Source organism: Macaca fascicularis, chromosome 5 (assembly GCF_037993035.2).
Source record: "Macaca fascicularis isolate 582-1 chromosome 5, T2T-MFA8v1.1".
Classification (NCBI taxonomy): domain Eukaryota; kingdom Metazoa; phylum Chordata; class Mammalia; order Primates; family Cercopithecidae; genus Macaca; species Macaca fascicularis.
This window is the reverse complement of record NC_088379.1, coordinates 190,444,635-190,458,038: the sequence shown is the minus strand read 5'-3', so window position 1 is coordinate 190,458,038 and position 13,404 is coordinate 190,444,635. Positions and strand designations below refer to the sequence as shown.

Sequence of the window (13,404 nt, the reverse complement as noted above, 5' to 3'; positions counted from 1 at the left end):
CAAAAAAAAAAAAAAAACTAGCCGGGCGAGGTGGCGGCGCCTGTACTCCCAGCTACTCGGGAGGCTGAGGCAGGAGAATGGCGTGAACCCGGGAGGCGGAGCTTGCAGTGAGCTGAGATCCGGCCACTGCACTCCAGCCTGGGCGACAGAGCAAGACTCCATCTTAAAAAAAAAACAAAAAAAAAAGTGAGGCAGCCGTAGCCCAATCTTCTTTGATTCATGCAACCACCATTCATTTAGACATTGATTTAATTATATTTTTCAACAATTGCATTAAAGCCCTTAGACTTATTCCATATACATTTTTGAAAAGCCATCTCTTCAACCTAATCATGAAATTTAGTTTAGCCAAATTTAATTCAGCCTGTCAAGGTCATCTTTCTACTTATTACCTACCCCACTCCCACGTGTGTGCCTTCTGTAGAATCAATATGCACACCACTTTGTTTTCCCTAAAATAAAAATGTGGAAGACACAGTCGGAAAAGGGTACTCCTCAAATTGAGTACCTTTTATTCACCTATGATTCAGCTTAACACTTGTACATTTAGTACATAGAGAAATATAAGGAATTTTCTCAAATTTCTGAATAACAAAGGAGCAGCAGTATATAAATAATAATACATTTCTGATGTCAGAAGTAAATAACTTATTATTTTCTCACTCAAATTTTCTAAAATGAATCAAACTACCTTAAGATATGCAATTTAAGATACATTTTGACCAGGCGTGGAGCCTCACACCTGTAATTCCAGCACTTTGAGAGACCAAGGCGGGCAGATTACCTGAGGTTAAGAGTTCGAGACCAGCATGGCCAACATGGTGAAACCCCATCTCTACTAAAAATACTACAATTAGCCAGGCATGATGGCACACATCTGTAATCTCAGCTACTCGGGAGGCTGAGGCAGGAGAATTGCTCGAACCTGGGAGGCGGAGGCTGCAGTGAGCCAAGATTACACCACTGCATTCCACCCTGGCCAACAGAGTGAGATTCTGTCTCAAAAAAAAAAAAAAAAAAAAGGTACATTTCATTCTGGATAAATTTTGTAAGTAATGTATTACTTAAATTTTAAGACTATAAGATCAAATTAGAGCAAATTTTCCCCCTGCCCCAAGATTTAAATTCCACATAGCAAGTGGGATTTCACCATTGCAGATCTGAGACACATATAAACATGAATTGGTAATAATTCTGACAGTATAGTCTGTCAAAAATTCTGACAAACTTTGACATTGCTAAGGTATGGAAATGTTGTTTCAGGTGTTCAGGAAACAGGTGTATTCAATCAGAAGAAAAGTGTGGCTTTTTAAAAATAGTGAATTAACAATAAGCATGCTTATTTAACCGCAATAGTTTCACAACGTAACATTACCTTGAAAATAACTTAAAATAAATATACTTATTAACTGAAAATTCTAAGGTTTTCAGAAAAAAAAAATATCAATAGCTGTTGGTCTAGGCTTAGACCAAGAAGGTCTAAGATGCTCTGGGGTGAGCAGACCTGATTAACACTTTCCGTTTGGATTTGTGCTGTGATTGGGCAAAAGGAATCCTTGTCATAGCAACCACTGTTTTCCTGCTAGTCCTAGAAGAAGAAACATACAGTTCTATGTTAACAGTTCTTATTTTATTCATCAAACAGTTTTGCCTTCTACCGCACTGTCTTCTTGTATTTTGTTCTTTTCCCTAACCCCTAACCCCTGCCTCATATGATTCAGCACTTAATTAAGCAGGGTATTATAATATTTTAAAGGGAAAGATCTTTATTTCTTTTGTTGTTTGTTTGTTTGTTGTTTTGTTTTGTTTTGTCAAGATGGAGTCTTGCTCTGCTGCCCAGGCTGGAGTGCAATGGCGCGATCTCAGCTCACTGCAGCCTTCGGCTCACTGCAACCTCCACCTCCCGGGTTCAAGACATTCTCCTGCCTCAGCCTCCCAAGTAGCTGGGACTACAGGCATGTGTCACCATGCTAGGGTAATTTTTGAATTTTAATAGAGACGGGAGTGTCTATGGCCATGTTGGCCAGGCTGGTCTAGAACTCCTGACCTCAAGTGATCCTCCTGCCTCAGCCTCCCAAAGTGCTGGGATTACAGGCGTGAGTCACTGCACCTGGCCAAGATCTTGATTTCAAATGACGTTTTAAGATTCCTTAAAGGAGGATGCCTATTATTTGCTGAGAGTCGGGAGAGATGAACTACTTTTGAGTATCTGCTTGGGGCATCCATTTGTCTTATCCTCAAATGTCTAACCCTAAAAATGAGTTGATTGATCTCAATTCCTACCAGAGCCTTTGATGCTTGCCTTTACTTAAAGTCTAAGTACGAGACATGCAAAATTAGACTAGATTACATAATTCTTTTGATATCAGATGATTTTTATATTTCAATATATAAAAATTAAATTGGAAGATTTTAAAATTAAAAGCAGTGAGAAACTTAGCAAAGCATAAAATTTTTAAAAATGGTTCTTTAAAAAGATCAAAGCTTTTCTCCTCAAAATAGAAATATGTGCTTCTCAGTACGAGGTGGGAAATCGGAGGCACTCTCCCTTATTGAATTAAGCAGGAGTAGGCTGCCATCAGGATGTTATCAGTCTGCAATTTGTCACACAATTTGTTATGTGACATTTTATAGACATCTCTTTTCTTTCAGCCATCACTTTTGGCTATCAACTGTCAAAGGGAAAGAGAATGATTTTTTTTAAAAAAAAGCTAATCGTCACAACCTTTATAGTGTCACTTTCCCTTAGATCCAGTAGCATTGTCTATAGCTGGGCTAGGAGGCAAGGGTTTGATTCAACTATTTTCTTAGATTTTCTCTTGTTCATGGCAATGTGGTGGGTGGCGGGGGGGGGGGTGCGGCAGAAATCTTAGCTAAATAAAGGATCTTTTTAAGGAAGAAAGAAAGCTGCCTGGAACGCAGAATTCCTTTTCAATTCCAACATGTTGCTAAGCTGGGTGTGGGACCAATGGGAGATGGGAAAATCCATAAAAATCAATCTAACAAACCATATGGCTTGCTTCAATCTAAAGCAATACAATAATGCCCCATGTATTTTCAGGAAAGTCTAGATTATCTTCTTAAGACTCAATCAAAGGTAAAGGTCTGCTTCAGAATATTTGAAATATGAGTGAATGGGAACGATGCCAGTTTGCCGGATTGGGGATGCTTTGCTGTCGGTGGGGGAGTCGATGATGACATTGGTATAAATTGTTTGGATGCATAGAAATGGGCAGAACTGGGATTTGAGTCAAGCTTCGCCTATTTCTTGATCCATTCTTCCAATGCTATTCAGTTTGCCTACTCAATGTAGGCAAAATTCAATGCTATTCAGCTTGCCTCCCTGTAACATGTGTTACAGGGATATTCTAATTAATTCCTCGTATGTCTCTTTGATAAGGTGCCTGACTCATGAGATCCTCATTCAGGATCTGCATTATTTTCATTAGAAATTTTTTTGCTTTTGATTTGCACTTTATAAGCCTATGGAATTCTCCTAATACTGTACTATCAAGTTGAACAAATGACTTAGTCTTAGAAAAAAGACGCACTTGAAAATACTTAGATGAGTTCTGTAATTATCCCTAAGCTTACAATATAAAAGTAAGGAACGCCATGAAAGTAGGTTGGCTGGGCACGGTGGCTCACACCTGTGATCCTAGCACTTTGGGAGGCTGAGGCAGGTGGATCATTTGAGGTCAGGAGTTCGAGACTAGCCTGGACAACATGGTGAAACCCCATCTCTACTAAAAATATGACATGGTGGCACATGCCTGTAATTTCAGCTACTCAGGAGGCTGAGGCAGGAGAATCACTTGAACCCAGGAGGCAGAGGTTGCAGTGGGTCAAGATCGCACCATCACATTCCAGCCTGGGCAACAGAGCAAGACCCCACCTTAAAAAAAAAAAAAAAAAAAAAAAGGTTCTGGACCAATATTAAATCACATGACCATTTAAAGCAAATAATTAAATGAGTGATTCACCAACTTTGAGACTTTGGAATAATATCAGAAGGAATCATTTACCAGGTGATCAACTTCTAATCAGTAAAGTATTTAGGGAAAATTGATAAGTATTTTGAACAGCTTACATTGTAAAGTCTCAAAAGGAAAATTGCTGGTTTCCTTGGAAGACATATAGTCCTCTTTTTTCAGGAAATTTTTCCAGATATCAGGACATTTGGTCTAATTAAAATGAAAGCTTTGCATATTCTCATAAAAAATTATCAACAGCCTCATGTTCATTTGTTTCTTTACTATTCGTGGTAATAATTTCTCTTTATTTCTAGAAATGATGTTGAATGTGTTCTGGCCTCAGCATGGATAAATGGATGCCGTGGGTAATTTGGCTGCTGAACACTAAGGAACATTTTCAGGCACTGTTAGGGATTCTGGGAGGTACTTGGTGTTCTTAGGAGCATGGACAGTCATGCCATTACTGTTGACTTGTGTGCCACCCACTCAGAGGCAGAAGGCTCTCTGAGCCAATTTCGAGAAACTAGTCAGAAAAGAGTTTCTAAACTCACAAAACAAACTACTTGGAGTTTTCCTGTGAATATTTCAAAGCAGCATGTTGACATATAGGAAAGATAGGTGAAGATGAATGTCAACCTGAATTAAGTCATTTGACTATAATTGAAAGGTGAAATCATTTGGCATTTATGAATACATCTTATTTTACCACAGTCAGAGACAGACAGATGCATTAATACATTGATCACTTAGGACAGTTTATCTAAAAAGAGTGCTACAAATGATCCCATTTCAAAATAAATAAGTAAATTCAAGTTAAAATCTGGTACATAACCTTAATATGATTGTATTTTTATTCTCATGTTTAAAATACATCTCTGTGAAAAAAAAAACTAACATCCTGCAATGTTTTCCTACTACTTAAACATCAATATGTCCTTTTTTGAATAATATATGAACTGTGAATATATTAATTTCAAAATAACTGTAGCAATGTATTGGCTTAAGTTATCTTTTGGGCAACTCCTCACATTAACTGAGATAAAATTCAATCCTCTAGTTTCATCCATGGTCTTGGTGCTTAAATTCAGGTCTACAAAAATAAAATGACCTACATAGAATTCTTGGCCAACACTGGGGAAAGGATTTTGTCTCTGCTGCTCTTCAAAATGGGATGCCTGGTAATCAAAACAATTCAAGCAGAGTTATAAGACAACAGGCACAAAGGCATGTTCATACCCATGCAGGATTAAACTCCTTAGGACCCTCTTTCAAAAGTTAAATTACCCAGTCTATTCTCTTATGCATGTTGAGAACACAGTCTGCTCTGACTTAGAGAAAAGTGAGATGTCTGATAATCCGAAGACATTCAAGCAGAATTGGCCAGGCGTGGTGCTCACGTCTGTAATCCCAGCACTTTGGGAGGTCGAGGCAGGAGGATCACGAGGTCAGGAGTTTGAGACCAGCCTGACCAACATGGTAAAACTCCGACTCTACTAAAAGTACAAAATTTAGCCAGGCGTGGTGGCTCACACCTGTAATCCCAAGCTACTCAGGAGGCTGAGGCAGCAGAATCACTTGAACCCAGGAGGTGGAGGTTGTAGTGAGCCGAGATCGCGCCACTGCCCTCTAGCCTGGGCAACAGAGTGAGATTCCCTCTCAAAAAAAAAAAAAAAAGGAAAAGAAAAAAAAAGAAATTCAAGCAGAATTAAAAGACTATAGATCCGAAGTCATGCTGTTAACAGCCCTTCCACAAACAATCAACACAGTCTATTGCCATATGTGTTTTGGCAGTGGAGGCTACTCTAACCCGTAAGTAAAACAAATCCATTGTTGTCACAAATTAGGACACATATGAAGTTGCTTTTTATATGAAACTTTGACAAAAGTAAATACAACCCCCTAGCACCTATTGAAAATCATGTGATCCCCCTTCATGTTCGGAGAGTTCTTTGCTCCATGGACCATCTGCTAAGGCTCATGACCATGTTATGGTCAGTTCTCATAGTCTCATCCCTGGTTCAATTCCAAGTGAAGAGAATACTTGAAATACTGTTTTCTAGTAGCATGCAAAGACTCTAGGAATTTGATGCTTTCCAGAATAATCTGTGCTTGTTATGTAAGTACAATCAAGGACACTTTTTCAGAGCAGAACAAAAGAGATTAGATTCGCTTTAGTTTGAACTGTCTAAAGAGAGTTCTCAGTCGTGGATTTGTTAATGGACTTAGCACAAATAATGGAAATAGAATCATGCATTTTTATTAGTCATCCAAGAAGCCTTTCGGTTTCAGGTTCTTCTTGAGAGCTCAGTCACTGGGGTTCTTCTTTTAACGACTTGGAAAATGTCTTGCTTAATTAGGAAGTTAGTCATTTCACATTTTGACATCGAAAACAATGGGAAGTTGAAAAACCTCACAAATTACATTTATAAGTAACAGGATACATCACTTTAAAGATGAAAACCTGAAGGATTTGTGGCGCCTTTCTTTGTTCTTGTTAATCCTATTTTACTTTTTGAGTGTTAGATGTTCTGTAAATATTGGCATTTGAATTCAAACAATAGATGTTGATAACTAGTTCTGCAACTTGGTACAAAAACATTATTACGGTATATCAGCAGATTTTGTATTCTGAGAGTTAACCTTCTGTATTTGATGTTGTCTTTGTCAATCACTATTATTCTAGTCCAAATACTGTCTTCCCCATTCAGTTGTAAAACCTTAAGCAGTTTTAAGCACAGCGTCGCCTGGTTTCAAAAGGAATGACGAAGTTGAATTTGGGAAAGGTCCTTATAATCCGCATTTTCTGGAGGTTGTTTATCTCTTCTGGTTTTAGAAGTTGCCTCAGTCTCAGTCACACACATCCCCTGAGGCTTTTCTTTTCCATTTATTTTGTCCATTTAAGGTTAACATATTAGGAGTTTTGCTACCGAGAGATGAAAATAAATATGTTTGAAGGAGCTTTCCCAAAGCTCCTGTGCTGACCACTGCCCTCTGCCCTGACCTCATTGGTATCCCTCAATATAGGCGGTCCTAAGGCGACCAAGTTGAGTTTTTAGAAATATGCCACATTTTTCTGTGTAATTCTGGAGAAAAACAAAACAACCAAGTAAAACAGAAATGCGCCTGTTTAGTTGCATACACTGAAAAATAGGAGATAAAATTTATCATCATAAAATTTCCCTCCATCATTTTTCAGAGTCTGTTGGCCTATGACATGTCACTGTGAAGTTCCCCGTAACCCTGTGGAAACTCAGTTCTGGCCTGGCCACACTAAGCATGGCTCCTGCCCTGCTCCCGACACTGCAACGATGCCTCGGGCAGACGGGCAAGGATATGACACTGAACACAGACTACACAAAAATTAAACACCACATAGCAAGGATATCATCTATATTGTTTTCAGCTTAGAGCTCTAAAAACATATATTGAGGTGATTATCAGTACTGTGATTTTGCCCATTTTAAATGTTCATTAATTTAGCATTTATTGAGTCCTAAGGTATTAGTAATTCAATCTAGGCAAATATATGTATGTGTGTGTGTACATATACATGTGTATATAGCAAAATGAGGATTACATTATACATATATATATCTATATATAAAATCTTGCTTTATAATTATATTTCATAGGACTTAAGTATATTTTTAATGTTATTTTATTTCATCATTTTCCCCCCACTGGGAGAGAAGTACCATTATATTTAGCTAAAATTCACATTTTGATTTTATTATTATAATTTTACCTCAGTAATGAACAAAGTCAGGCTTTCCATAAGAGGTGAATCAGATAGCCACATTGAAAGAAAATAATAGTTGTCGAATTGAGCAGAGGAAATGGTCAGAAAGGAGAAGAGGGTGAGAACCTTGGCAGACAAAGGCAAGAAAGCCAGGAAGCTCATTTGCTGCTCTTTTTAGAGACTGAAAAAACTATATTTATGAAAAGTCTTTCATGACAGGTGATCATGCCAATGATTTCTTTTCAAAGTTATCCTCATTCATCCAAAAGGAATAAATAAAAGTCTTGAAAATGGTCAGATGTTGCAGTACTAATGCTCCTGGAAGCCGTGAGTGTGTCGTGCTGGGGGAGATTCTCGTGGATCCTGAACAACAGGCCCACTCAGGAGCAAAGGCCAAGTGGCCGGGGTCAGACGGCTCTTGCAGGGAGCTCTGAGACTTAGGAGATTTGCTTCCTTATCAGCATGTGTTTCCTCTTTGGTCTCAGAGTATGGATAAATAGGAAACTCCATAAATGGACTAAGAGAATATACCAGAGAAAGAACTAAGTCATCTCACATGTTGTAAAACGATACATAATATTTAAAACATTTTTCTGAGACAAGCCCTTGCTGCCAACCATATCTAGTGAATTAATCTCAATTGCTATGCATCCAGCATTTCACTGGGAAAAATCAGTGTTCAATACTAATGCAGAAATGGGTTTTGTAGTAACCATCTATTTCCTGTGTCTTAAAAAAAGAGACAGATGAATCTCATCTTTCTTGACAGTGCCCTCAAAATATGTGTTACTTTCATTACATATTCCCGGTAGTAAATAGACCAGCACATGTAAGGCAATGATTTTAAAGTGCCAGGGTAACTTTTAAAACTCCAGAAGAGTACACTTAACAGATAGTCATATCAGGCTTAGAGAACAACAACCATTTGTATAAATATTTGTAAAAGAAATTTAATTTTTTAAAAAGAAAACTCAATCAGGCACAGTGGCTCACACCTGTAATTCCAGGGGGAAGGATGGCTTGAGTCCGGGAGATTAAGGCTGCAGTGAGCTATGATCACACCAGCTGCACTCCAGCCTGGGTAACAGAGCACAACCCTCTCTCTCTGAAAAAGAAACAAACAGGCCAGACAAGGTGACTCACGCCTGTAATCCCAGCACTTTGGGAGTCCGAATCAGGTGGATCAAGAGGTCAAGAGTTCAAGACTAGCCTGGCCAATATAGTGAAACCCCATCTCCACTAAAAATACAAAAAATGAGCTGGGTATGGTGGCATGTGCCTGTAATCCCAGCTACTCAGGAGGCTGAGGCAGGGGAATTGCTTGAACCCAGGAGATGGAGGTTGCAGTGAGCCAAGATCACACCACTGCACTCCAGCCTGGGTGACAGTGAGGGACTCCGTCTCAAAAAAAAAAAAAAAAGAAAATAAAAGAAAATAAAATAAAAAGAAAAAGAAACAAACAAGCACAAAACTTCTCCATTTTCATCCATTAATGCTCACCATAAAACAAAAGCATAAAAACAGAATATGATCTGTTTTATGATCATAGGACCAATAATTAAAGTTTAACATGAAGAAAATTATCAATTCTTCCTACCTTATTAAACACTGATTTAAATAAAACTAATGATAATGTGATATTAACTTACAGGTACATCAAAAGCAAGACACGCTTTCATGATATTTTCTTCACATGCTAGCGAACAAATTATGCACCGTTTTTTTTCTACAGGAAAACTGAAGACTTTAATAACAAACTCTCCAAGGTCAAAATGAACACAGGTATGCTGTCTGTTAGTTTTCAACTCTTTGAGCCTTGCTCTCTAAAAATCATGTTGGCCCTCAATCATTAGCTTAGCACTCCACTGATCCTAGGTGTGATTCTGAGTTTCTGATTAGATACGTAGCGTAGATTCATTACTTTCTCTCTTTGTATTTGTACTCCACTCTTATGGCCACCAAACATAGAATTTTCTGTTCTGTTACTTGCTCCTACTCCCTTTGTCTCTAATCACATGTTAAAACGAACTCCTCTAAACAATTGGAAGAGGTAGTATGTCATTTGTTTGTGTACTTTTGAAATCTCTCACTTAAAAATAGGCTAAATTCAAAGGCACGTTGCTCTAGTAGAAACTACTTAAACGTATCTGTTTTATAAACTATTTATGTTGAAGAAGTCAGCAGAGAGAGTGCCAAAGTTTTATACAAAGTCAGCTTAATTAACCTATAGTCACAATTCACATAGTGTTATAAGCATTATATGTGTAGATGTGAGAATAGTATCTCCAACTAGCTTAACAACTGTGCCTCTAAACTGTATTGTATACATTTTAACTGTAAAAGTGTTCATGATACAGACTTTGTACATATGAACTTTTTTCCACAGTAGACATAATTTGGCTTATAATTTTGCCTTCCCCCCTCCTTGAAATATACAATATTAAGTAATTCAAGAAACAACTTTCTCATTGAGATTTTGTAACTTGTGTTGAAATTTCCTATCCACAAGAGATCACTGGAAAGTTGTTGGAGCCGTCACCCCATGGCAGAGTAGAAAGGATGGCCCAAGATATTCTCTTATGTCCAGCTGGTTGCCTTTTTGAGGTCTCTTGTTGCATCAAAGTGCCTACAGGAGGATTATCCAACCACTGGCGAGGACCAATACCTAATCCCCAGGTTGAGTGCAGAGCCTTGTGCCATGTGCCATGTACCATAGTGGCCTCAGAGAAGGCTGTGTGGGCAGGCCCCTGAGGATGCTGTCACCTTGCAGACAAGTGGACAACAGGCAAGATGAGGATACTGGAGACAGTCAAAACACACAAGGAAGGCTCAGCAATCAAGAGAAGTTGTAACCCTGCAAATGCACCACACAAGGGCATCTTGATGATTGGAGATGCCAGAATTAGACATGGGGAATGAAGTAGAAAATAGTACTAGGTAAAGGAGACAAAAGAAAGCAAATAGAATGTAGAGCCCACAGCTGGATTAGCATCAGCCACGTTTTGGAGCTACAGAGTCACTCCAGCAGAAGTTTCACATGAGGAAGTGATCTTTCCTGATCCTTCCAAGACATCTCCCTGTAGACGTAAGTGGATCATAACTTCCCAGTATTCCTCATTTTACTGAGTGCCCATTTTCCTATCTATTATAACCCTATTATGACAGAGATATGCATACATGATATACTGAATATACTGAATATACTGTGTTCATGTGCAGTACATTCAATAATTGACCTTCCTATTCATATAATTCAATCCCTCATAGCAAAGTAAGCACATAAAAATTTGCCAATTTGTTTCAGTCACTAAGGTACTTGAGCCAAGTTACTGTTTAGCAGCACAAATGTAACCCTCTAAAGTATCTTCTCATTTCTAAGGAGTGAGCTTGACTCTGGATGGGATGCAGTTTGCATAGGGTTATTTCGCTTATGTGGATGAACTTCCACTTATGTACAATGATTGGCAAATATGGTATTCAAACCTGTGCATAAAATTGATCAAAAGTGACTGAAAACTTTTGCTCAAAATTCCAAAATAATAATTATAATGTTTTTACAAAAACATACCACTTTTAAATATATATGTATATGTATACACACATATATTGCCTTTGAAATTTGAAAGCATTGTTACTGTGTTTACAAAATGAAGTAGGAATTTGTTCCTAAAGAGCTAGTAAAAAAACTGGCCTGCATTATCTATCTTCAGATAGGCAGATGATAGATAGATAGATAGATAGATAGATAGATAGATAGATAGACAGACAGACAGACAGACAGACAGAGATGAATAAAGTGGCCCCACAAGTTATTTTTCTAGTCCCCAAAATAGCTTCTAGTTCTTCTTCTTTTTTGTCTATCTTTCTATCTATTGATAGAAAATATCGATAAATAGATAATGCAGATAATATATGGATAGATAACGCAAATAGATTATATAGATAAGATGATACAGGCCAGTCTTATTGATATCAATATTCATTTAAACAAGAATATATCTTTCTTGATTCATATATCTATCCAATATATCAATTATTAAAAAGATATATTCCTATTTAAATCTTCATGTGTCAGTCACTACGGTTAAAAAGCGTTCTTTTAAGTTAAGTATTTGCTTTTAATCAGTACATAATAAACTAGCCATGGGGAATGCGGTTAATTTTTCATACTAAAGTGTTTAAACAATGTAGAAAAAATATACAAAACATGTTATATGTCCACTTTTAGAATTTTTAACCCATTACTTTCTTAGGCATATCTTAGCTATCAAAGAAAGGAGAGAAGGAAAGACATCAAATAATTCTCCATGTATAATTTACCCATATGAGTGGTTTCCAGCAGTAGGAACAGCTTCCAGGAATCTTGCAGCTCAGGGGAAGAGTAGCCCAGCCAGGCTGTAGGTCATTAATGAGGACCAAAGGCAAAACCAGCATTAGGATTCTTTAGGATAAACCGACATATGAAAGGTAGCATCCTCGTTTTAAGATCTTAAAAATATCTTCAAGGAGTATCAGAAAGTATCAATACATAAGGAAGTAGAAACAGAATATAATAGATTATTCTGTTCCAGCAATTTTACAAATGCCTCGAGTTTTAGAATTCAGCTCTTTATTAAACTTTATTAAAGACAGAGTCTCCATTTATTTCATCTAGGACTTGGAGCTTCCTAAAGTACATAAATTGGCAAAGATTCCCAAACTTTCTTGGTTTACAGTGACCTTTAATGTCTCAGTAATTTTTTCATTGTGCTCCTAGGCCAAAAATACGTAACACTTCTATTTATTAAGTAGTTAGGTGCTAACAACTTAATAACTTAATAATTACTTTAGAAATATTTTGTTCTAACAACTTAGAAGCCATTTGACAAAATAATACACATAAATTGAAAGAAAATAGTTTTATTTCCTTCTTTATAACACAAATTACTTACTAATAATATGTGTGTGCCTGTTGCACACTGAAAAATTTCTCAGACCTCAGAATTAGATTGTTCATGGCCACTCTCATTTACTGATCTAAAATGTTTTATAGGCCAGACAGGCACAGTGGCTCACGCCTGTAATTCCAGCATTTTGGGAGGCTGAGCCAGGAGGATTGCTTGACTGCAGATGTTGGAGACAAGCCTGGGCAACATAGTGAGACCCTATCTCTATAAAATTTTTAAAAATTAGCTGGGTGTGGTGGCATGTGCCTGTAATCCCAGCGATGAGGGAAGTTGAGGTAGGAGGATCAGCTTGAGCCCCGTGAGCTCCGAGTGCGTCACTGCCCTCGAGCCTGGGCAACAGAGCAAGACCCTGTCTCTAAACATAAATAAATAAAATGTTCTTCAGAGGGTACTTGCGTTTTATCACAGCAACTATCAAAATCCCAGTTTTTTAAAAATATGATGTCATCAAAAGGAATACAGCACATCTATTACGCTGAAACCGTGCACTGCCCCAAGCAAGCAATTCCTGGAGCGTCTAACAGTTAGCACTATGTTTTCCTCAAAACAGGAAATGTCCCCCAACACCCTTGCGGATTCACGGCGCAGCCCAGGGCGTCTCAGCCGAGTGTCCAACAGTTAACACTGTGTTTTCCTTAAAAACAGGAAGTGTCCCCCAACACCCTTGCGGATTCACGGCGCAGCCCAGGGCATCTCAGCCGAGTGTCCAACAGTTAACAGTGTTTTCCTCAAAACAGGAAGTGTC

The 13,404-nt window shown here is 38.0% G+C and overlaps 1 protein-coding gene across 47 annotated transcripts in view; it reads left to right on the top strand.

The window, feature by feature from the left end:
- Nucleotides 1-13,404, top strand: part of SORBS2 (sorbin and SH3 domain containing 2) — a 227,215-nt gene that overhangs the window by 113,373 nt on the left and 100,438 nt on the right. For 22 of the 47 annotated variants that reach the window (XM_074040871.1, XM_074040900.1, XM_045393127.2 and 19 more), the window contains exon 3: nt 9,446-9,495. The exons of the other annotated variants lie outside the window; for them this stretch is intronic. In XM_074040871.1, coding sequence (XP_073896972.1) covers nt 9,486-9,495 — 10 coding nt within the window. In that variant the 5' untranslated portion in view covers nt 9,446-9,485. The remainder of the gene's footprint in view (nt 1-9,445; nt 9,496-13,404) is intronic. 47 annotated transcript variants of the gene reach the window in all.